General features: G+C 35.0%; 1 protein-coding gene across 13 annotated transcripts in view; it reads left to right on the plus strand.

The window, feature by feature from the left end:
* The window catches only part of LOC149792818 (poly(rC)-binding protein 3-like), a 274,568-nt gene that overhangs the window by 214,693 nt on the left and 33,317 nt on the right, over positions 1-26,558 (plus strand). For 11 of the 13 annotated variants that reach the window (XM_089971275.1, XM_089971288.1, XM_089971285.1 and 8 more), the window contains 7 exons: positions 9,465-9,488; positions 10,705-10,737; positions 11,992-12,108; positions 15,250-15,369; positions 15,652-15,780; positions 23,301-23,426; positions 25,528-25,698. In XM_089971275.1, the coding sequence (XP_089827401.1) occupies positions 9,465-9,488; positions 10,705-10,737; positions 11,992-12,108; positions 15,250-15,369; positions 15,652-15,780; positions 23,301-23,426; positions 25,528-25,698 (720 nt within the window). The remainder of the gene's footprint in view (positions 1-9,464; positions 9,489-10,704; positions 10,738-11,991; positions 12,109-15,249; positions 15,370-15,651; positions 15,781-23,300; positions 23,427-25,527; positions 25,699-26,558) is intronic. The other 2 variants (XM_089971286.1, XM_089971287.1) reach the window with 1 other exon arrangement.

The following is a 26,558-nucleotide window of genomic DNA, read 5'->3' on the forward strand; positions in this document are numbered from 1 at the left end:
TCGGAGCCTTAAAGAAGACAAATAACATACCCAATCAGCTGGAATTTCTGTCTCGTTGGTAACCCCTGCACTGACTCTTTTTTCACTCATTTGCACACCATTTTATTTATGCAGGGCTCCTGTGTTTGTCTTGAGTTCTGGAAAAGAACAAATATCTAAAAATGGATTTTCCAGGTCTTCAAAATGTCAGAAAAAAATTGGAAAATGACTATAAAGTCTTTGAAAAGTCATATATTTTTTGATAAACCATCTTAGAAACCATTAATATGACTGGTCTTTTGCATTTGGAGAAGTGTAATATGTGGATTCTGAGCCCTTTGAGAGATCTGGACTTTTGGTGGTGGGGGGTCTGGGAAAGGTATATTAAAGGTCTGGAATCTTTTTTGAATTTGTGGCAGGAACTTTGGTTGTGAATTATTCATATAAATTGGTTTGAATTCTATCAAGAATCCACATAATTGTTAATAAGGATTAATATCATTTTTCAAGAAATTGACATGGATCTGTGGGTTCTCAGTTATATACTCAGTAAATTGCAGAAAGATGTTAGACTCAAAACAAGAAAGTTAAGGACATTAACCCTTGGCGACGAGTTTATGTGGCAGGAGGTAGTAGCCTACTGCCAAGCTCCGTGGCATCAAGGTCATGTATGATACACTAAAGTGGGTGGTATTATAGAAAGGTAGACAGGTATAGCTCTACAATGATACCAAATAATCTGGAAGTTCTAGTTGCACTACAAAATACAGAAGGTAAAAACCTCATTTGTTGGACCCGATTTTTTCATGCCCAAAATTTGCCTGTGGTCGGAATTCGATTTTGTGTCTGGATCTTAGACTTTTTGGTCTCGGATCTAAGGTAGACAGGTATGAACTGCAAACAGACAGATAAAACTTTGCAAAAAGTAGGATAAGATGGGCATTTGGAATAAAGAGTGGTCTTGATACGAAAATGATGGGTCCGTTAAGCAACAACAAAAAAAAACATAAACTCACAACTTTTACCCTTCTGCTCATGCGCGAGCGAAATAGCCAATGAAAAATGATGTTTCTAACACAACTAGGCATTAGGTTATTGGAAAATCACCTGGAAGTTGATGTACATGTATTAGGATATATTCAGAAATAGCTTTCAAAATGTGTTTCCTACTCAAATTTCAGGCGAAAATGACAAAAACCTCCAGCGGTTAATGTGTTAAGGACATTATGTATTAAATATTCAGGTTTATAAAAATTCCATATGAGTTGCACACATACAACAATACTTTTGCAGTTTATGGGAAAATCTGTATATGATAAACATATAATGAGAAAATCTAAATGCCAGAGGGTTTGTGTGATGTGAACAAAGAACGTAAAATACACAGGTGATGAATGCACGAGGAGGACCTTCTCCAGATATTTAAGCAGTCTGGCAAGATGCTAGCAAGTATAATCAGTTGTAATGTGGGAAAAGTTTGTTTTTACATTATCGGCATTATTATCACTTAAAGGAAAATCTCTTCAAATGGAGCTTTTGAGGGAGATGGTTGTAAAATAATTGGAATCCTTGGGGTATTTCTGTCTAGAAATTGAGCAATATAGGTGTCTGTAAATAATTTTGATCTGCTGACCTTCAGAAGACATGCCTCAGGGTGCACACTGTTCAAAATAATTGAAAATCTTGATGAAGCAATGCCATGACAATATCGATTTTCTTATCCAACAATCCGATATCCCCTGGGGTCATTGTAGATTCAGGAATCAAGAGACCGAGGTTTGGAAGCCATAACTGCTAATAATTTCCACTAGAAAATAATTACATTCTTTCCGTTCACTTTATCACATTCCCAACTTTATGACATGAATGATATGTAATATCACGAGTTAAACTGTAAATATTTGTGACAAAAATTAAAATATTTTTGCACAAATCCATCAGGGGAGAACTACGTCATTGTATTGATCCAGTTTCAGCTTCTTCTTGGAGACATATTTTGACTATTTCTTTGCTGTTCATTTGCTGTAAAATTGAGGAAACACACACACACATTTTATTAGTTATTATGATGCTTCTTTTTACCAGACATGTATCTGATACAAAGTTCATACTTGATGAAGTCCCACCTCCATTTTACAAGATATAGGCAAATATTTCACATACACACAGGATTCAATTGTTTGAAGTGACTTCTGTCCCCAGCCGGAATCTGGCAATTTGCTAGGAAGATGGGGAAGTGAGTATGTAGACATAAAAATTTGTAATGTTCGAAATACACCTTGAACTTAATAAAAATAGTAAAGTCTAGTTAAATCAGCAAAACTGTCATATAGCTTTGTCTTTTGCAAAAGATTCTAAGGGTAGTTTTTCTGAAGACTGACCTTCAAAGGATTTTAGAAAAACATGGTATCAGGGTACACATGCTGATTTCTTCAACAGTATGAAATGGTTATGGGTTTGATGCCATTTTTAGCACATAAGCTGTGCAAGGTGGCCAGTAGATTTGGTGATGGAAGAATCCAGAAAAATCCCAGGAAGAACCACCAACTCTTTAACTTTGTAACTAAGTACTACAATAAATATTTATATTAAGTGCTTGGTATGACTTTTCTAGGAAATAGTATGACCAAAAGAACCAGACCCATCATAAACTTTTTATTAAAAAAATCCCTGCCAATAATTCAAAGCGGACAGTCTAGACCATGCATAGACTGTCGCGCAGTGCCTACCTGTCATGTCACATGAAAAACTTGTATTTTGGACTCCCAAATACCATGATGTATTCAGTATTCCCCCATACATTATTTCCACAAATTATATTTATGACAGATTTGTAGTGGATTTATTTATGCAACCAGTAAAAGAGCAGAAAAGCTGCTGTTAGTTTGCAATCGTATCAACAAGTTTACAATGGTAATAAGTAATGGAGTTCTAAAAAAACTTATGGAACACTGTCCCAGGAAAAGAAAATAATATTTATGATAATATTATTGTATTTGTCTTTGAACAAAGTAATTTTTTTAAAATTTAAAAGTATAAAATAAAAAAAATTGAGCAAAATATAATTAAAAGATCTGGGGACTTTAAAGCAAGAACTGATATATAAATAATGGTATCATGTATACTTTCATTTTCTTTCATCGTGAAGTGTCAGTTACAGGTGCACTTGTATCATGTGAATGACCCATTGGGGACAACAAAGCCTGAGATCTGAGTCAGAATAACAAACCAGTACTGTCTGGAACATGCATCTGCAGCCTTTTAAAACTGCTGTGTCAAGTCTGCTCAGTGCCAAGTCATATTCATTCCTTTAATTTAATTATAATTTTTAGTACATGCAGTAGAAAACTTGTACTCATTCCACATGACTTTCCAAAGAGTGGTGTTCCATTATTTTTATGCATACAGTTAGTTGCCAACAAATGGTCTAGAAACATGGCAAGTATGCCAGCATGTTTTTTGATTGGATGTTGAGTGCTATGCAGTTTTCACTTGACTGCATCCATACATATTAATTTGTCTCATTAAGATGGCTTTTTTCTCTGCTAATAGATAGTGTGAATGTATTGTACTGTGAAATTTCTTGACTGGTTATTAGTTTTTCTGAATTTGCTCATAAGCAAAATTTCAGAAACAAGGAACCCCAAAAGTTGTTGGGACATTGATAACATCTCAAAGAGTATTGTTGAGTGAGCTCCATTAGGGAGGAATCAGCATACAGATACAACTTTATATTTTGATGGAAACTAATGGATTCTGTTTTACTAAATATTGTTATAAAATGCTTAAGGTTGGAACATAATAGCCTGTATTGCTTAACTAATCCCAGCCACATAGATGTCTAGATAATTTCTAATTAAATGTTCACAAGTAAGGGTATCCGACAAAAGAATCGTTACCAGTGTCCATTAGGCTAAGGGATGTTCTAACTTTAGGTAATTTATCTCCATATAGCAGCAAGATTGGATTTTAGTACTTCATTCAGAATGGATATTTCTTTTATGATAAAATGAACTAGTTAAAGGTCTCCACAGAGTTTTACAGTTCTTTCGCACACATCATTTTTTCTCCATTTCATCAAAGACAGGCTTGTGAGATGGGAAGTGGATTATGAATATCTTATTCTTACTCGACATTAGTCTCTCATTTTCACCACTAATGAGGTTTTATGGAACGACCTTTATGCAGACAGATTTTTATTCAAGCTGGGAGATTAAACCTGACAGAATCATTTTGAGGGATGTGGGGTTCTTAATTGAACAGATTCCAATTATGTTAATCAATAAACTTCATGGGTCACTCTTTTGTCATCATAGTTGATAGTCTTAAAGGGACACTCTTTGGTCATCCTAGTCAATAGACTTGAAGGGACACTTTTTGATCATTCTAGTCAATAGACTCATAGGGACACTCTTTGATCATCCTAGTCATAGATTTTACACTCTTTGATAATCCTAGTCAATAGACTTTGCACTCTTTGATCATCCTAGTCAATAGACTTTGCACTCTTTGATCATCCTAGTCAAAAGACCTGAAGGGACACACTGATAGTCCTAGATAGTAGATTTGATGGGACACTTTGATCATCCTAGTCAATCGACTTAAAAGGACACTCTTTGATCATCCTAGTCGATAGACTTGAAGGGACACTCTTTGATCATCCTAATCAGTTGACTTAAAGGGACACTCTTTGATCATCCTAGTCGATAGACTTGAAGGGACACTCTTTGATAATCCTAGTCAATAGACTTAAAGGGACCCTCTTTGATCATCCTAGTCAATAGACTTGAAGGGACACTTTTTGATCATCCAAGTCAATAGACTTATATGGACATTCTTTGATCATCCTAGTAAATAGTCTCAAAGGGACACTCTTTGATAATCCTAGTCAGTAGACTTTTAGCACACTCTTTGATCATCCTAATAAATAGACTTGAAGGGAAATTCTTTGATCATCCTAGTCAATAGACTTGAAGGGACACTCTTTGATCATCCTAGTCAGTAGACTTAAAGTACACTCTTTGATAATCCTAGTCAATAGCCTTATAGCACACTCTTTAATCATACTAGTCAATAGACTTCTAGCACTCTTTAATCATCATAGTCAATAGACTTAAAGGGCCACACTCTTTCATCATCCTAGTCAATAGACTTGAAGGGGCACTCTTTGATCATCTGAGTCAACAGACTTATAGGGACACTCTTTGATCATCCTGGTCAATAGACTTGAAGGGACACTCTTTGATCATTCTGGTCAGTAGGCTTATAGGGACACTCCTTGATCATTCTAGCCAATAGACTTGTAGGGACACTCTTTAATCATCTTATTCAATAGACTTGTAGGGACACTCTTTAATCATCCTGTTCAAGAGACTTATAGGGGCACTCTGTTCATCCTAGTAAATAGCCTTATAAGGATACTCTTTGATCATCATAATAGACTTCAAACAAACACTTTTTGATGACCGCAGTCAAAAGACTCATAGTAGACTTGTAACTTGACCATCCCATTTGTGTAAATGCCCACATCATTGGAAAGCAACAGTGGTGTCAACAGATTTATCATTTGATTATGGACTGAAGATGTAGGCTTTGTTCGTTCAGGAGTTTTATTGTGCACGTCTTAAGAGATGAGTTAATGTTGTATGCTGGAATGATGCCGTTCGTTGATATGATTCTTATTTATAAGACTCTACTTTACAGTTGTATTTCACTTGCATCAGAAACTAATTATGTTTGTATAAAGTCATAATGAAAAGAATTGTTTTAAATGCTGAAGAACTGACAAATTAAATTGATTAGATTTTCAGGAAAATGGGTAATTTTTTCTTGGGGTTGGAATTTAATTGTTTAGGGTTTGTTTTGTTATTTTTGATGGGATATCTTGTGAACACTGCACAGCAAAAAACTGATGCTCTGAGACTGAGTCATAATGATGAAGATGCTAATTATGCCTGTTGGAATATGCTAAGTGGCTATGCAACCAAGGCAGTTAATCATGCCTGTTGGAATATGCCAAATGGCTTAGTGATCAAGACTAGTTCAGAGTGCATTAATTATATGGGTTTTGTTTGAGTGAATATTTTCTCAGTGGACAGTACTTTCATTTAAATCTTGTATACAACATATGGTGCATAAAATGATAGCATAATTGATAATGATCAAATGCAACAATATAGGAAATGCTCTTTGATTATGGTAGGAGCAATACACTGAAAACTTGGAACTGAATGTATAAAATTAAACAGGTATGCAATAATTTGAACTGGTTTTGGACTGTGTCAACCCCTTGAGATGAAAACCTGTACACCAGACCAATAAAAACATTACATAGAGGGGGCCTCGAGTGGTCTAAAGCGCTCTCCGTTACAGATCACTGCCATCTCACCTCTGCTTTGTGGGTTCGAGCCTTGGATTCGGCCAATGTGGGTATGTGAGAAAGCTTGCCAGTAGCTTCTCATCAGTCAGTGGTTCTTTCTGGGGTTTTCCCGGGTTCTTCCTCCACCATTAATACTGGCCGCCATGTATAGCCTATTGTGTGTTGAAAAATGGCGTTAAACCCTACAGCAACAACAACAACCTTACATAGAACAAAAAAGCCTTACATGAAACAATGTATTCATGCATTTTATAAGATCAATAGTCTTAAAACAACAAATGTTATACACAAAGTATATTGACACATATTTACATAATTATTTGCATTTCTGAAATTTTATTTAATTCTTTTTACTTATAACACTATCATCTTCCTGATTGGGCTGAGCAAAGAAGCTTTGATGGATGTTTCCTTCTTCATTTCAAAATTTCTTTCATGCAGTTTTGTCCTGAATTGTTCCTCCAGATCGTATATTCCTGATGCCACCACTTTAATGTCTTTACTGCATATTTAAAAAAAATCATGGGAAGATCCTAACTTGGATACATCTACAATGCCAGGGAAGCTTTAATCCAATCAGCCTGAAACTTGCCATGCCCATGGTCAGAGTCTTCAAGCTTGCCTTTCTTTGAGTTAGGCTCAGACAATTGATGGATGGAATATTTCAACTAGAAATAAAATTTTAAAAAATTAAAAATTTAGATTTGACATCTGATAGAGGAAGATTTCACGAATACAAATGTGTCACAAATTTATATTTTTCCCCATAACCCCTTCGTGTATTTCCCCATAACCCCTTTTGTATATTTCCCCATAACCCCTTTGTATAGTTCCCCATAACCCCTTCGTATATTTCCCCATAACCCCAAGATATTACACTAGAAGCTATATAAAAATAAAAAATTGACAGAGTAGCAGTCCAGAAGTTTATACCTTGTAAGCTGTTGATCGTTTCTATTAAAATTGTGTATCCGTTGTTTGAAACGTTATGAATTTGCTATATGGGGTGCCGATTTTGGTCAAAAACTTGATATAAATTGGCATGTTACATACTTTTGAGCCACGAGAATGACGTCACTCAGTATTTGTACTACGTCCGTCATTATAGCAATGCATCTTATTGTTTGCATTATGTATCTGACAGACTTAATTCTAAACCACCTCTGTCTGCGGCGGTTCGAGTCTAAGATTCAACTAATGTGGGCATGTGAGAAAGCTTGCCAGTAGCTTCTCGTGGGTCGGTGGTTCTTTCCGGGGTTTTCCGGGTTCTTCCTCCACCATTAATACTGGCCGCCATGTATAGCCTATCGTGCTGAAAAATGGCGTTAAACCCCACAACAACACAACAACAACAACTCTAAACCATGACAGTACAACAAAATGATGGTGCTAAATTCAGGAGATTATTTATTTTTAATTTGTATATTGTTATAACTGTTAATAAATCAACTTTATCTCAACACAGAAAAGTTACACCAACCTGACTGCCACACTATGTAAAGTGTGAAAATTGAGGTCAACTGTACGCATTTCATAGTAATAAGTATAAAAAATAAAATAATAAATAAAATAAGAAAACATACTTACTACACAGGTTGTTAGTCAACATTAGAAATCCAAGTGAACATCAAATTTCAGAGTGATAAACGACAGGATCTTCACACACAGGTTCACACAAAGGAGTTTTAACCATGAAATGAAACTTGTTTCATTATCAAAGGAAAAGTACAGTTTTGAGTACGATTTGATTGGTTGTTTCGGGCCACCCTGATCTCATTGAATTCTCATTCTAAAACAGATTATGTCCAGAGTCTTGGATGCACACAAAACGAAAAATAATTTGTAAAAAAATAACGGTTGTACGGCCGTACACTGACAAAAAAGGAATAAAATGTACAAATTACAGGTTGTCACCTATGGCTTAGGTAGGTATTTTTTTTTTAATACTGTATATTTAATGAACAAAGTGCTTCAAGTACTGGGCTAAACCTGTTCAATCAAAAGCACCAATCAATTTCGATAACTTTTTTTTCTACCCAGTTGGTAAAAAAAAATGCTTAGGGTTGGCATCAAAATACAGGGACAGTCAGCCAACAGGAAACATGCAATTTTACCATTTGCACAGACCCAGATATGCCATCGCATAATGCACTGGCAGATTTGTCTCAGTGCAGTTAGGAGTAATCAGTACAACAAACAACATAGACCTTGATCTGCAGGCACATTTTGCTATGGCAAATTTGAATCTTGTTTGCAGTTTGACTTGGCTTATACGTGAGAATATACGGTATTTGAAGTAAATAAATTATTGTAATACAACGGATATCAGCACTTGATGCTTTCATCTCATCTCAGTTTTACTGGTACTGGGTATGTGGGTGGTCTAAAAGGAGATCATCTTATGTTTAATGTCGTGTTAGATCTATGGGACCTAGATGTGTACCGGGTACTTGAAGACAATAACATTTACAAATCACTCTACATTACTTTTCTGCCCACATGAGCTCAAGTCTTGGCTCCAACCATGAGAAAGCTTGCTGGTAGTTTTTATCGGATGGTCTTTAGTTTTATCCTCCACAAGTTATTCAGTCCTCCATGTACACCCTATCGTGGACTGAAAAATGGCATTAAAATCCACAAAGCTGAAATGAAATGTCTTCATTCTACCTGAAGAAGCTTGAAAAAATTTGAAACTTGAAGGTATGGTCTGTACTAGATTGCATGATTCGTTCAGTTAAAATAGTAATTTAAGGTATCTGACAATGAATTCGACAGTAATGAAAAAGATGACATCATGGTTTTAATTGTTGATAAAAAATAGTGAGAAATGAAACAAAAGAAAGAATTAAATAAAAGATACACAGTTTTGAGAATCAAAAATACTGTAGATATGTTGTAATGTATAATTACAATGATCATAAAACACATTTTTTTGCGTGCATTTTTTGTGTGGTTTAGAGAGATAGTTTACATATGCATGTACTAGGGCTTATCAAACCATATTGGAAAAACTTTCAAAAAAATATTGTTCCAATTTCTTTTTTTGAAATAATTTTGTGATTTCCCTCATGAAGCTCTTTCAAAACTTTTTTCTTTCTTTTCACAGGAGGTTGGCAGCATAATTGGAAAGGTAAGTTTTTTATCATTGCATTTCATTTTTCTGGTCACCGATTTTCAAAACAAGTTACATACAAGTTACTCAGATCTCGAGTAAAATTATGCAATTGGGAGATTTTCAGGCACTATTTCAGACTCAGAAGTTTAGGTAACACTTTAGTTTTTCTGATCCATAAAATCATTTTCAAAACTAATTATTTCTCAGTCTTAATATTATCTACCAGTAACAGTTTGTATTCACAACAGTGCCGTCATGCAGTCACATTCTCAGTTTTAATCCTCGGGTTATTCTTGTAGCCTAATTCTGCCATGTGCTTGTCCTCAACTTTTAAGAGCCTTGCTAGCTGATAGCATGCTTGATTTGTCACCTATATGGTTATGGTTTAGAAATCCAACCATTAGATCAGCCTAGGTCGGCCACCATGGTGTGTGCTTGGTTACGGTGCTTTTCTCCAGTGTCCTTGGCACTATAATACCAAACCATACCAAATCATTCTGAACATGTCAAAAATTGGTGCAAATGTTTAGACAAGTAATCCTTTTCACATAATAATTTCACTGTACTTTAGGTCATATTTATACGCCTGGCCCATGGGGATTATCATGGTGGAATACCTATATCAGACAGGCAGGTATGATTTGTAGATTGGGGTTTTGTTTCGTTTGGTGTTTTATAGCACAGCAACACAATAAAGGCTATGTGTTGCCAACATGTAAAGTGCCTTGCCAAGGTTACATCATAGTAACCAATCTGGACAGATCTGATGGTGGCAGTTAAACCTGCATATACAGTATTTTCCTTGGATCAGCTCATAAGCCAGCCCTGTACATTTTTTCAAAAGTGCGAAATAGATTTATCGTTCAACAAATTAGCATCATAGCTGAAATCCAAAGTCACAGATTTAGTATGTGCCTAGGCCATCGCAGATTAGCAGCCTTGGTATGTCTGGGGAAAAGGCAGATTGCTGCCATTTTCACCACATGAAGTAACAAATAATGTCTTCAAAATGCTGTTGATACCAACAAAAACAAAGAGATAATCTGTCGGTTATTCTTTATAACATAAACATCTTACCTTTTATATCAGCAAACACGAGTGTATCATGGAAAATCACAGTAATCTTTTATAAAGATTCTGACACCATTAAACCAGGTTTTTGAAACATTACAAGATGCTTAAGTCTGCTTCATAAGGGATTTTGCATATCTGATTTTGTTTCTATTTTCAGAAAGGAGACAATATCAAGAAATACAGAGAAGATGTGAGTAGACTTGTGTTATTGAGCAAATGAAATTTTATTGTTTGAAATTAGTACATATTGTTCAGTAAATAGGAATCTGCATTTAACGTCACAAGTGGATGTTGTCTGCCATTTGGTGTTACCCAGTTTTATTTGACTATTGCCAGTCATCATGTGACTTGCTTATTTTGCAAGCAAATCACGTGATCTTGTATGTTCTTGATGGATAATTGTACCTTCCAGAATGCTGGATATTATCTCATTGTAATTACTCAATTATATTCCATGAATTTGGGTATTTGCCAATAAAACTTCTTGTCCTAATTACTGATAAATCAGAATAAAGTTTGTATTCTTGGGACACTTTGTGGGTATTCTTGGGACACTTTGTGGGTCCATATGATCAGAGTGTCCCAAGAAATTGGATCTGTATTAATGATATACCAAAGCCCATACTCATAAGTCAGATCCAGTTGCATAATATGGTGGCAGACCTGAATCTATGCACTTTGTTATGACTAATCAACAGAACAAACAACATAGACCTTGATCTGTTGGTGTGCAATGTGACATTGGATCAGGGTCTGTGTTGTTTGTGGTGGGGATTGGACTCATAATCAAGAATATATGGCATATGAAATGATTTTATTATATTTAGCAGTTATTTGGGATGGAGGGGAAAGGGAGATAACTGTTGCAAAAAGGTCTTAATCTTGAATTCTGTGAATTATTTTCATCCAGTGGAGCATCAGTCCCTTTGTTGTTAAATACAGCAATGAGTTACTTGGGATGGAGGGGAAAGGGAGCTAACTGTTGCAACTTGTGCACAAACATAAACAATCATCTGCTTGTCTTTCCATGACCAATTTTGGCAGAGGTATTGCCCTTTATTAATTGGTTTTAGATATCTACCTCAGCAGTAATCAGCACAGCTGAGAAATCATTCATCATAATTTAATACAATATGGTGTTTGTATGTCATTTGAAACAACTAGCAACTGTGTGTCATGCAGCTTTGGCATCATATAATAAATTAAAAATATATATAATCTGAGAGTACCTGCAATTTTCCATACTGCTTAACATGAGTTTTGATTCAAAGTGGACGAATCTATGTTGCTTTTATGTGATCCTAATTAATCAAGATTTTTTTTTTCTTCAGTAAAATATCAGGAGGTTGTTTTCATGGGTTGTGGTAAATACCTACAAATTGGCCACATTCAGGTTTATATGTAAATATTATGGCAAATAAATATTATTTTTTTTTCATTTCAGAGTGGTGCTAAAATCAACATATCTGATGGTTCCTGTCCGGAGAGAATTGTTACAATCACAGGAACCATAGACACAATTCACAAAGCATTCACAATGATTTGTCAAAAATTTGAAGAGGTAAGGACACTAGTGCAAAGTAGTTTATTTTAATGTGGTTTTTAGTTCCTTTATAGTGGTGTTGATTCAGATCTGCAGGAAAGAAAACATCTGTCAAAATTTCATAACAAAATTAATGTGAAACCAGAGATTAATGTTATAAGGATATTGTTTTTAAATTAAAACACCACAAAAACAGCATGAAAAGTTGGTATGCATGGGAATAATTTATAATGGGTGTTAAATTAAAACACACCAAAAGTGTCATAAAGGTTAATGTGAACCAAAGGAATAATGACAAAAAGTACAGTGTTGTTAAATTAAAACACCACACAAATATCATAAAATGTTGTTTTGCAGGGTTTAACACCATTTTTCAGCACAAGATAGGCTATACATGGCGGCCAGTATACATGGTGGAGGTAGAACCTGGGAAAACCCCAGAATGAACCACCAACCCATGGCAAGCTTTCTCACATACCCACATTGGCCGAGCCAGAGACTCAAACTCATTAAGACAGAGGTGAGATGGCAGTGATCCATAATGGTGATGGCAGTGATCCATAATGGTGAGCACTTTAGACCACTCGGGGCCCCATCAAACAATGTTAATATGGACCCAGTAAATTGTTGTTAATCCGAAATAATCATGGTTCACACAGCCTTGAAAAGTCATGGAATTTCACTTGTAACTTATAAAAGTCCTTAAAATAAACTAGTACCTGAAACCTTCTTGAATTCCGACAAATGGCCTTTTAAAAGCCATTGAATTTCGCATGATCAGAGATGTGTGCCACAAAAAGATTTCAAGTTTACAGTTTTTCATCAAAAATAAAAAAGTGCACCAGTTGTCAAAATGTGCATGGTTACCACTTTTGGATCTTGTGCCTATCCAGTAGCTCTTACTGTTACCTTTTTGTAGGCAGCAGAGTGATGTTCCAAGTAGTTCACAAAAGAAATTCTGATGTGATAGAAAAGACTAGCGATTTTCCAGTTAACAATACAAATGGTCAGATTGGGTGAAGAAAATTATTTTAAAGTACTTCTTAACAATACAAATGGCCAACATGCATGAATGAGAATTAACCTGTTTTGTCAGGACTGGAAAGTGTGTTCAACATGAGTGGTTATATGACTACAGTTGTGTCAGAGAAGATAGGTACAAAGAGTACTGTGCATGTTATTGTAAGATGTAGATCTTTGAAATGTGTCAAGAGTGCATTAAAATCGCTTGAGAAAAGCAAGAAGCACAAAACACTTGCAAAATCTCTGGAATCACAAATCTTTCTTCATTTTGAAACAAAAATGCAATTTCAGTGTCAGCAGAATCAGTAAGCTCAAAAATCATGCAGTGTAATATGGAAACAATTAATACAGCAGCAACTTTAAATGATTCACTCTGTATACATATAACCCCACCCTCTGTCAGCTGACCCAAGTACCTCTTCCAGGGGCATATAGGGTATACAACATTATTGTATAATATGAGATAAAAGACACAGGAAATGAAACAACTACAAGTTCGGTGAGATATGACATACTCATTGACAATGGCCTAACTTAATACAAGTTCATTGAGATATGACATGCTCATTGACAATGGCCTAACTTAATACAAGTTCATTGAGATATGACATGCTCATTGACAATGGCCTTACTTAATACAAGTTCATTGAGATATGACATACTCATTGACAATGGCCTAACTTAATACAAGTTCAGTGAGATATGACATGCTCATTGACAATGGCCTTACTTAATACAAGTTCATTGAGATATGACATACTCATTGACAATGGCCTAACTTAATACAGGTTCAATGAAATATGACATACTCATTGGCAACGGCCTAACTTAAATAACTCAGTACTAAGTCTCATGCTGATCAGGAGGAAAGGTTGAGTTTTTAATTGTATGGATTAAATGACATAATTTTAGTTAATGTTTACTGTCTTTACTTCAGAAATTGTGGTAAACATTGCAGCATTAAGTTCATTAGTGAATGTATGGTCATTTGTGGATAGGAGTGATCATTTTTCATGAGGGCTATTTTTCTATGAACTGTTAGAATAATGACAATATTTCATTCAAATAGAAAGCCTTATTACTAATTTTTATTAAAACTCCTTTAATCTAGTGGCCACAAAAGATTTGAGTTTCAGTTGTGGTTTATGATTTGCGGAAGGAAACTTTGCAGCTGCATCGCAGTTTCTATTTCTCAACATTTAAGATAGTTGTACACAGTACATACCTCACAACATTTAAGATAATCGTACACATTGCCTACCTCATAACATTTAAGATAGTCATACACAGTGCCTACTTCATAACATTTAAGATAGTTGTACACAGTGCCTACCTCACAACATTTAAGATAATCATACACAGTGCCTACCTCGTGACATTTAAGATGGTCGTACACAGTGCCTACCTCGTGACATTTACCTTCCTCACAACATTTAAGATAGTCATACACAGTGCCTACTTCATAACATTTAAGATAGTTGTACACAGTGCCTACCTCGTGACATTTAAGATGGTCGTACACAGTGCCTACCTTGTGACATTTAAGATAGTCATACACAGTGTCTACCTCACAACATCACTGAAGATAGTCACACACAGTGCCTTGTAAACATCAATATTAGCATTAGAATTTCCTTTCACCACCAAGGGTAGGGATTGGTGGGTTTAGGATTTTAAATTTTGGGGATTAGGGCATGACATTTCCTGAGCATTTGTATTCTATATCAATAAATATTATTTTGAAAATATAGTACAGTACTGGCTCATAATGCTGTACATAGGAGTCGTGGAGTACAGTGCCTTGTTGTGAGACCAACTTAAAGTGAAGTACATTGTACATCTAATTTACTGCCATTTAATGAAATGGTATCCATGACTATACCCACATTATAACAGGAATAGTGATATAATGAAGGACCTTAAAGTGAGGGAGTGCTTTGTAGTAGTACATGTTTCTCAAAGAGAAAACATTGGGGTTTATTTTAGCAGAATCTGTTTTATTTTAAACTAAAAACCACACTTTAGATCATTGGCCCCCATATTCTAGGCCTATCTTTGTTGTTTTGCACTTTCAGTTTGTATTCTCTATTACTATATTTGGGTTTTTTCTTCACCTATTTTCTTTTCATATTTCAGGATCTACAGAATACACCCACTGTGCCTAAGCCCCCTATTACACTTCGTTTGGTTGTGCCAGCTAGTCAGTGCGGGTCTTTAATCGGAAAAGGAGGCTCAAAAATTAAAGAAATCAGAGAAGTATGCTGACTTTGGGGGGTCTCACCAGTATAAAAAAATGGCGAGACAGATATCACTAATCTTCAACCCATTCCAATATTTTGTATAAAATTCCTATATTTTTCACCCCATAATTTTCTGAAATCCCAATAATATCCCAATAATTTTTTTGATGGGATAAGCATATATCATAATCTTATCTGAAAAATGATTAAATAGGATATAGAATAGTTATTTTGATACGTATATCTTTCTTTTTCTGAGGAAAATAAATAAAAGGAATGTACATGTTTGCTTTTTCAGAGCACGGGTGCTTCAATACAGGTAGCCAGTGAAATGCTGCCGAACTCTACGGAGAGAGCGGTCACAATTTCTGGTACAGCAGAAGCAGTGACACAGTGCATTAGAAATGTTTCTGGTATTATGCTCGACGTAAGTATGAGTTCGTATCTCCTTGGTAACTGAATTTCGAACTGTAAGAAAGCATCTTGAATGGTCACATTGGAGGTTTGTTTACATTTTTGGAGTTAAAGTGAATACATAACAGCACATGTATCAGACCACTGGGCATTAGGACTGAGACAGTCATATGATTAAATTTATTAAAAGAACTCCCACTGGAATCAGCTCAAGAGAATCCACACTTAAACTTCGAAATAAATGTTTTCAGCAGTGATTGGTAATTTGAAGCCCATTGCAGTTAGCGTGTAAATCATAATTTGATACCAGACTACACACACTGCATGCAAGTCATTACTAATGCTATCATATTTGCTGATGTAATTGACTTTCTTGATATATTTCATTTTTACTGTTTTAATCTTGTATTTGTATCACATTTTTTGTTGAAGGAAGATAAATAAACCGAAATATTACTAATTTAATTGATAGCAAAATATGATTGTTCAATTTTTCTTTCTACTCCCCATTTCTTTTGGTGCATTGCCTTTAATACTACCTGATTGTTTAAATAGTTAAACATATTTTGTAATTTTGGAAATGTGTTCCTCAGTTATTAATCCAGTTAATATTTGTAAAACTATTCACAACATTAGTTGTAAATTTCTATTCCAATATTATATTCTAGGATTCAAAACTGACATACTCCATTACTAAATGAGGTGAGAAAAATTGTTCGATGTTATTACGCTTCCTCGTCCCACAGCTGTTCCCAGATTAATTCTATCCCCCAAGTAGCTTGGACCATCCCCACCCCCTGTCTTTATCCAGGGTATTGTGTTAATTCCCATCTCAGTAGGAGCTTACGGTCAATTATTGCCAGGAATGGATGGATCAGAAACCTTTAGTTTTTATTTTCTCATTATTATTATTATTATTATTATTATTATTATGCAAATTAATACCAGATTCTATTTAGCAGCTGTACAGCAATTAACTGTCATTGTGACAATGTACTCCATTTTTTCCATTGCGCTGCTAAGTATTAATTTATCAGTATTGTGCCTTGCCCCTTAGGTCAAAGCTTAGTCCGCATGTACTAATAATCTTATAACCTGTTATTTGTCAATGTTACCATGGAAACCTATATATATATATATATATATATATATATATATATATATATATATGGTTACCTCTTGTTGTAATGACAGCTGTATTTTAAAGAAAAGTTAGTTTTTTATTCTTTCATTCATATATATATATATATATATATATATATATATATATATATATATATATGGGCTATTTCACAACAAAAATGATCTTTACAATTTGTGTTTTTGTATATTAACATGTAATATCAATTGAGTCATTTGCTTTGTGCCTCTGTGGTCTGGGTTGGATTTGTTGGCATAGACAAAGCTATGTAGTGACTGCCCAAGAAAGATAATTGGTTTTCTTGAAATAAGTTTTAGCCACCAAAAAGACTTTATAATTGATTGATTTTAGATTTTATAATAAAAGTTATATTTTATAATTCACGTTGGGTGGATACATAAGGATGGATCATACATTTTGGTGTAAGCAAGCACCCTTTTAATCTGTGTGTGGCATATATAAGCAGAATCAAGCAGAATTTTTTTAAATGACCCTTTTTGTGTTGTGCAGTTCCCAACAGCAAAATTTGTACCAGCCGAAGATGTATCAACCCTTTATAACCTCTCATAATTTGTTCTGATTTTCAAAAATCCCATAATACCAGTCCATTTTTAAAATCCTACAATACCAGTCCACATTTTAAAAATCCCACAAAACCAGTCCACATTTTAATAATCAACTATTATTGCACAGCTCAAAATGATGTTATTATTACAATCCTTTATAGATATGATGTCACTTTTTGCATAGATGTCTTGTAGGTCTGTGAACTCTGAGAAATTGGACTTAAAACAACAGGGTTGTGACATCTCTCTGATTAAATTATGAAAAAGAAATGCTTTTTCAATTTTAATGATTAAAATTATAGTCCTGTGAAAGAACTTAATAAAGTCAACCTTAAATCATCAGTGCTTTAGAAAACCGATGTGATATTGATATCTTTGTCATACTAAAAACTGTTGGTTCATCAACTTGTCATTTTCTTCATGTTTTAAGGTTAGTCTTTGATCTGTTGTTGTTGTTGTAGGGTTTAATGCCATTTTTCATCACATGATAGACTATACATGGCAGCCAGTATTAATGGTAGAGGAAGAACCTGGGAAAACCCCGGAAAGAACCACCAACCCACAAGGAGCTACTGGCAAGCTTTCTCACATACCCACATTGGCCGCTTTGATCTGTGAAGAAGTTATAGATACTTACACAGCTATCTATGGGCAGTTAGCGACATTTTCCCCTGTGCTTTTATCATTAATGACCCTCACTTGGAGATACTCATCTGAGAGTAGTACAACGACCTATACTTTGTGGTGATTTTAGATTGTTTGGATCTTTATCTGTGCAAAAATAGCAAGTTTTAAAAAAGATAAATTTTAGATAAGGTTAACTGTACATGATGCATACCAAATTAGGAACTGTATGTGTGGCAGGATTTTGTCACATAATCCACTGGTTGAAAAGTATCTTGCAATCTTAGGTATAGCATCTGTTTTTTTACCTGAGGGTAATTTATCATAGTATCCAGAACAAGTCTTAATTAATGGACTTCTCAGATGGCAGAGTTAAAAAAACAGGTCTTTATGAAGTGGTTGAAATGGCTGCAATTCATGAAATTGATCTGTGCTGCATTAACATGTTTACTCAGTTTATGGCATTATTTTTTTGTTGCACATGAATATTCATAGATGGATTTACATGAGTACACAATTGAAGTAGTCCTACATGTAGGTACATGATTGGAGTAGTTCTTCCTGTTTTTACACATTTTGAGTATTCTTCCTGTATTTAGATGATTGGAGTAGTTCTACCTGTATTTAGATGGTTCGAGCAGTTCTACCTGTATTTACATAATTGGAGTAGTTCAACCTGTATTTACATGATTGGAGTAGTTCTACTTGTATTTACATGATTGGAGTAGTTATACTTGTATTTTCTTGATTTTAGTAGTTCTACCTGTATTTACATCATTGGAGTAGTTCAACCTGTATTTATATGATTGGAGTAGTTCAACCTGTATTTACATGATTGGAGTAGTTCTACTTGTATTTTACACAATTGGAGTAGTTCAACCTGTATTTACATAATTGGAGTAGTTCTACTTGTATTTTACACAATTGGAGTAGTTCAACCTGTATTTACATAATTGGAGTAGTTCTACCTGTATTTACCCGATTGGAGTAGTTCTACTTGTATTTTACACGATTGGGGTAGTTCTACCTGTATTTACATGATTGGAGTAGTTCTGCTTGTATTTTACACAATTGGAGTAGTTATACTTGTATTTTCTTGATTGGAGTAGTTCTACCTGTATTTACATGATTGGAGTATTTCTACCTGTATTTACATGATTGGAGTAGTTCTGCTTGTATTTACATGATTGGAGTAGTTCTGCCAGTTTGTAGGGGCCCTGGATGGCTGCAAGGTTGAATGAAGTTGCTTTTACAGACCATGTGTTTCAGTGACTATTCCCAGGGATCAGCCTGGTTTATCTAGCCTGGTTTGTTCTTGGGCAAAGCACTTTACTCCAGTTGCCTCTGCACTAAATAACCTATTTGTATTGCTGTGCCAAAAAGCATCAAGCCAAACTAATGTCAACTGAATACTGTGTACAGCAAGTTTTGACCAGCAATAAATTGTATTACAAGACTTCTCCAAACTCGTCACATCTGATTATCATGTGTATAGTGTTACAGATTTAAGGTACCTTGGTTTGTCAGAATAAAATATAAGTACTATATACATGTTTCACAACTCCATTTTATCCCTTAAATACACTTTTTTATATCCCTAACTTACCAGTTATATCTATATGGATATTTCATTCAGCATGTATGACTCTTCCTATAATTAGGCCTGAAGTCTCATTAATTAGGTCTGAAATCCATTAATTAGGTCTGAAGTCCATTAATTAGGCCCCAAGTGCAGTATTTGTTCCAGAAATCCATTAGTTAGGTCTGAAGTATGTTAATTAGGCCTGAAATACATTAATTAGGCCTGAAGTCCACTAATTAGGGCTGACACCAATTAGTTAGGACAGAAGTACATTAATTAGGCCTGGCATTGGGCCTGAAGATTATAGCACAGTACAGCAAGAACTCAAGCATATGACTTCATTGGAATAAATCAAAACTCACCATAGGCTTTATATATACACTATCATCTAATGTCAAGCTCAGCAGTTTTACAATATATCAGCCTGTGAATTAAGTCAGTAAAGATTTTAAGTTGTCAAGAAAGAAATGTCTATCAATCACGAGTACATTAACAAATACTTTTATTGTAAAGAAAGCAGTTGCTTTTTTGTAAAGGACTTGTACACGCATGTTTGCAACCATGTATGGTCGGTCACTGTGACCTTCAAATTGAGGCACTGACAACCCAGACACATTGTTTTTCCATCAGTTTACTAAATTTTTCTTCCCCACATTGGCTTCAGTCATGTTTTGTGATATGAGTTGTTTTCATCTTGCTTTGCACATGTGATTTAAACAAATCAAAACCTCCACAATAATCTCCTGGTCCAGCACTTTTAAAAATTTTGGTGTTGACTTGCCAGCAGCTTTGACAGACCAATTCCTAATCTACATTTTTTACTTTTCTTTTCTTTGGTCTCCCACATATTTATATATGATTTCAAATTCCACTATAGTTTGTAGCTTTGATAGACTGGTTCCCTAGATCAGCTTTACTAATTCCACATATACTCTGCTCATAAGTATCAACTCGTGCAACCAGTCCATTCTAGTTACTGTTAAATTTCACCTCGATTTAATTTATACAGAGGTCATGTTCCTGAAATAAGGAAGAAGAAAAAAATGACAATTTTGAATCAGCTAGTTAGAATAAATAAGATCGGTAATTCAGTCCTTAAAACTTTCAGAGGATTTTTTGTTGTTTGTGTGATTGGACAAAAATGTGACAGCTTACACAAGTGGTAAATTAAAAAATAAATAAGTAACTGACTGATGAGAGATGTAGAGTTGATGGAAATATTAAATTTGTGGACATATATGTCACATAATTTTTTAAAATTTTCATAGTCATTTGTTATTATGCAAGGTAAATTTTGCTGCTTTTAAGGCATTGCATGATAGAATTGTCATTCAGTTCAGAGTTGGACATATTTTGTACCCAGGCGCTGTCAGAATGTTGCACATAGGAAACATTTTTTTATTATTTCAGGTGGGCTACTGCATGTTGATATATGTTATTCATGTTTCAAAATATAAAATATGTTATAAATGATAATGATTTATTGTGACTTGGGGCAAGCAGAATAGTACTGTGTGATCATATGACATTTTCTTTGAGTTTCAAATTATAAAAATATCTTTAATAGGAAAATGACTTATTATTGACTATTGACTTGTAAGAAGGAAAATGATACTACATGATTATACATTTTCTTCAAGTATCAAAATATATTTTTGAAAGGGAACATGATTTATCATTGACATGTAACAAGGAAAGTGGCAACGCCTAAAGGTAACAAGTTTGTTTAGACTACCTTCTGTTCTACTGAATATAAGCTTGGATCTCGGGTTCTTTTCTATCATAGGGCTAACATGATATTTTCTAGGGACCCATCTTAGAGCTACCAGGTTATTTTCTATGTACCCATCATAGATCTAACATGATACTTTCTAGGGACCCATCTTAGAGCTACCAGGTTATTTTCTATGTACCCATCATAGAGCTAACATGATACTTCTAGGGACCCATCTTAGGGCTACCAGGTTATTTTCTATGTACCCATCATAGGGCTACCAGGATATTTTCTGTGTACCCATCTTAGGGCTACCAGATTATTTTCTAGGTACCCATCTATGGTTAGCATATGATTTTGAAATTTTAGGGAACCTTAACAGGTGACATTCTGTTGTAGCAATGAGACAGACCTGAATGACATTTCCTATTTCAAGCATATTTCCACATTTTCCAGTAGCTCCACTGGAGCCTTCAAGTCCCCAAGAGAATGTGCTGAATTGCTCAAAATCCAGATGTTGTACAGTGTCTGTACTGAACACTGACTATTGCCTGTATTTATATCTTCACAGAACCATTGAACCATTTGACCTTTGTGGGCTGCAAAAATATGAAACTATCACTGGTCTGACAGTATTTCCATAGAATTTGTGTGACCATACATATTGTTTAAATTTAGTAAATAACTTTGAAAAATTAATAATTTTGTCAGTAGGATGTATCAGGTGCTACTAAGTCAGTAGGATGTATTTGGTGCTACTTAAAGCCAGTAGGATGTATCTGGTGCTACTAAGTCAGTAGGATGTATCTGGTGCTACTAAGTCAGTTGGATGTATCTGGTGCTACATGTCAGTTGGATGTATCTGGTGCTATTAAGTTAGTAGGATGTATCTGGTGCTACTAAGTAGGATGTACTGGTGCTATTATGTCAGTTGGGTGTATCTGGTGCTACTAAGTAGGATGTATCTGGTGCTATTAAGTAGGATGTATCTGGTGCTACTAAGTAAGTAGGATGTGTCTGGTGCTACTAAGTCAGTTGGATGTATCTGGTGCTACTAAGTCAGTTGGATGTATCTGGTGCTACTAAGTCAGTTGGATGTATCTGGTGCTACTAAGTAAGTAGGATGTGTCTGGTGCTACTAAGTTAGTAGGATGTGTCTGGTGCTACTAAGTCAGTTGGATGTATCTGGTGCTACTAAGTAAGTAGGATGTATCTGGTGCTACTAAGTCAGTTGGATGTATCTGGTGCTACTAAGTTGGATGTATCTGGTGCTACTAAGTCAGTAGGATGTATGTAGTGCTAGTAGGTTATTATTTTTCTATGCATACTTTTTGTAATAACTAGAAAGCATTGACTGAACTCTTAAATTGTAATGGCACTTAAATAATACAATTTACATACAGTTTGCAGTTAAGCCAAAATTGCTTTCTGGTTATTGCACTGGATATGCAGGTGAAAGGTAGGCAGCTCAGATCCAGCATAGATCAGACTGGGTGACCTGCTGTTATTTATTTCTGTGCCAAGCAGTTTACTCCATTGCATTGGAATTTTATACTTTCTCTGGTGTTGATGTGCCTTTAAAAACCAGCAAATTTTTCTTGAAATTTCAAGCATGTATGAATTTTAATAATATTCTGGAGGCATTCAAAATTTTATTTTGTGTAAAGTTGGAGATTGTTTTGTCACTGGACAAAACTTTCTGATAATTAGAATTTTTAAACGTTTCTAAAATGGGGAATGGCTCATCATTATAGATCAGAGTATTTTTTTTACTTACCAACAAAGGTTTTTGTTACCAGGCAGTACATTTTTGCAGCCCATCTATTGGACTCCATGGAGATTGAACATCCTGTATTTTTTCCTTTCATTCTTTTTTTTATCCTGGGTCCTCCTCTTTCTCCTTCAGTCCCCCCCTAAAGGAGCGACTATCCCTTACCGTCCAAAGCCCACTGTTCCCCCAGTGGTTTTCACAGCTGGGGGTCAGGCATACACACTTCCAGCAGGGCAGATAGCCATGCCAGCTGCACCAGAGGTATGTACAAGCATGTAACTAAATTCTGAAGAAAGATCTTGAATGTGTCTATCAATTTTGTTTCCTGCCTTTCCATCAAATATAATGCTAGACATTAGTATCATTTATCCAACAAAATTTGTGTTTGTATGGTTGAGCTGTTAATGTTGTTTTTTTGATGGCTTGGAGGGATTTCTATCCCCCTCTGCCTATGGCATGATATCTTTTCTATTTTATGAGATAAAGTTTGTAATACTAATAATAGTAACTAACTTTTAAGCCTGTAACAAAGAATAGAAAGTGTGGCCTACCTGGCAAGTTTGTCAAGGGAGGCAACTCTTAGGTAAATATTTATGCCTTCGATTTATCTCCCTTTGATATGTACTATTTGTAACAGTAGTTGAAAAAGCTTTTAAAAAATTATTTAAATAAAATAATTCATCAGCTGTTTCAGATGTCAATATAAATTCTCTTGTGACATATAAAGCAAAGAAACGTTAGAAATAGATTGTAAATTTTATTTATAGCTGTATATTCATGGTCTTAAAGGGACACTGAATTGCAGCATCTCCTGAGTTGCATTCTTCCTTCCAATCTTGTATGAATCAGAATAATTTCAAGGTTGCAAGTCATGTATTCTCAATGCTTTGACTTTTGTAATGCTTCATTTCTTTCATTTACAGTCAGGAAACTTCATTTATGCATTCATCTAGAAGATTACTCTCGGCAAGCATAAGTAGGTCACAGTGACCTTTCTTTAGTTAATAATAAGGTTTAGTCAGATCATGCAGCAAAACAGGATTGCATTCCATAGCTGCTTGTTCCTATCTATCCTGAGTATTTTAGCAGGAAATTATGGTTAAACTGCAAAGGCCTGGGAAACTTGGTATGATGCTATTAGTACTAATCACTGATTCTTTTGTGGAAACACGAAGACATCTTCCCCAGTACACAGATTTAAGTATATTATTCATTCCAAAAGCAGAATAATTGATATACTCAAAAATTAATAAATTCTGTATGGTTTTGAAGCCACAAAGTATAGAATATGGCCAAACATAAAATTTAGATTTTTCGAGAGACAAACATTTTGTCAGGGTAATTGATTAATGTCTGCAGAATAAAATGGGGGGTGGGGTGGAGTTGTTGATAGACTTAATGCTTGATCAACATGCTCCTCACAGGTCATATTCTTTCAGAACATGTTAATGCTATATGGCTGTTTTGACCCCTTGGTCATCTAAATCATAGTCCTTTGTAATCATGCACTACAATAACAAGATTAAGTTGACTGGATCCTTGCTTCTTTTATCACCAACTAAAATATTTCAAGAGAAGGATGCTGAACCGGACTATTCATGGTGACTGAGATGTATTTCACGGTGACATCAGTAAATTTGTGATATCTGCCCACATGTTACATTGTGATATTGTCAGCTCTATTCTCATGCAAGGAATTTCAAGACTTTTTCAAACTTTGTATTGGGTAAAATTGTCGTTCTGTGCTGAAGCAATTGTGGAGAAAAGTTCTCAGCAAATACAGTTAAAGTTCATGATCATGATACAGGCCTGAGAGTGTATGGTTCTCACCAAATTTGTGAGGTTATGGCAGTGGGGATATCCTGTTGTAAAAGGGAGGTAACCCACCATGAGGAGCATGCTGATTAAAAAAAAAAAAAAAACAACAAAAAGAAATAGCTGATTGTGGATGTTATCTGATTATATCAGGAATGAGCCACATAATGCCCATGGGATTTGTTTAAAGGATTTTGACATTTGGTTTAGACTTAGTACATTTCAAATTGACATTGTAACAAAAAGGTTACTTTTTATGCATGATATAAATCTCTTTATATTCCTACTCAATGAAATCAAGAGAGCATGATAGTAATCACATTGTCCACCCATCTGACCATCAACAGTTATGCCGTCCACCCATCTGTCCATCAACAAGCAGTTTCCACAAGATAACCTTTACTGAGAATGGCTGGATCATGACCAGATTTGGCATGCTGTTTTATATTAATAAGACCTCAATGAGTTTGATTTCCAACATTTGCTGTCATCATTTAGATGAGTTATGGCCCTTGACTGCCTATCCCCCTAACTTTCATTTCTACAGCTTAACTTTCCAAAGGATTATTGGACTTCAGCCAAATTAGGCATGCAGATCTATACTGACGAGACCCTGAATGAGAATGATCTTCAGCGTTCCATGACATCATTTACAGGAGCTATGTCCCCTGAATGCCCGTCCTCCAGATTTTGGTTTCTGCAGCCTAACTTTAACAAGGTTTGTTGGATTTAAACCAAATATGGCTTTATATTGATGAGATGATGAGACCCTGAATTATTTTGATTTTCAGCATTACACGAAATCATTTACAGGAGTTGTGCCCCCCCGATTGCCCATCCTCTTGACTCGTTTCTGCGGCATAACTTTCCCAAGGATAGTTGGATTTTGACCAGATTTGACAGACACATTAATTCTGATGAAACCTTGAACAAGTTTTATTTCCAATGTTCCACATTATCATTTAGAAGAGTTATTGCCCTTGATTGCATAAGTCTTTTTAATGCCCATAGGAGTTGGTCATTTCAGTTTATTGCTCTGCTCTAAATTCATTGCAGCTTGATTTTCACCTGTTACCATAGTAATTACTTCATTCAGAAAGTGAGGCTCAAATATTTAAAAGAAATAAAGTTTGAATGTAACAGTGGATTAGTTCATGCAAGGTTTGATGCAAGATTTTTCTTATTCTTTTGTGCTGCAGTTTTACACTACATGTTTTTGATAAACTGACCCCAGTTTAACTAAAATATCCAATTTTGTTCCTTAACTTGAAATCTTATACAATCTTGCTTACAATACTGTAGACAATATTATAGAGATAGTAGAATGTATACAAAATTACTCTTTAGGTTCAAAATTTAGCAAATGAAAACCTTTTATTCATGAAAAAAGGTTAAGAATTCCTCATATTCAAGGAAAACCTCAATTTCCTCAGAGATGAGGTAAAACTGCTTTGAAAACTGCATTACATCATTTACAGCAGCCTCCACAATAACCATCTGACTGTATTTCACACCCTGAAGCCTGACTGTATTTCACACCCTGAAGCCTGCTGAATATTCTGTTACCAGGGAAAACGG

The sequence above is a fragment of the Sinohyriopsis cumingii genome, chromosome 9 (assembly GCF_028554795.1).
Source record: "Sinohyriopsis cumingii isolate HCF-2022 chromosome 9, ASM2855479v2, whole genome shotgun sequence".
Classification (NCBI taxonomy): Eukaryota; Metazoa; Mollusca; class Bivalvia; order Unionida; family Unionidae; genus Sinohyriopsis; species Sinohyriopsis cumingii.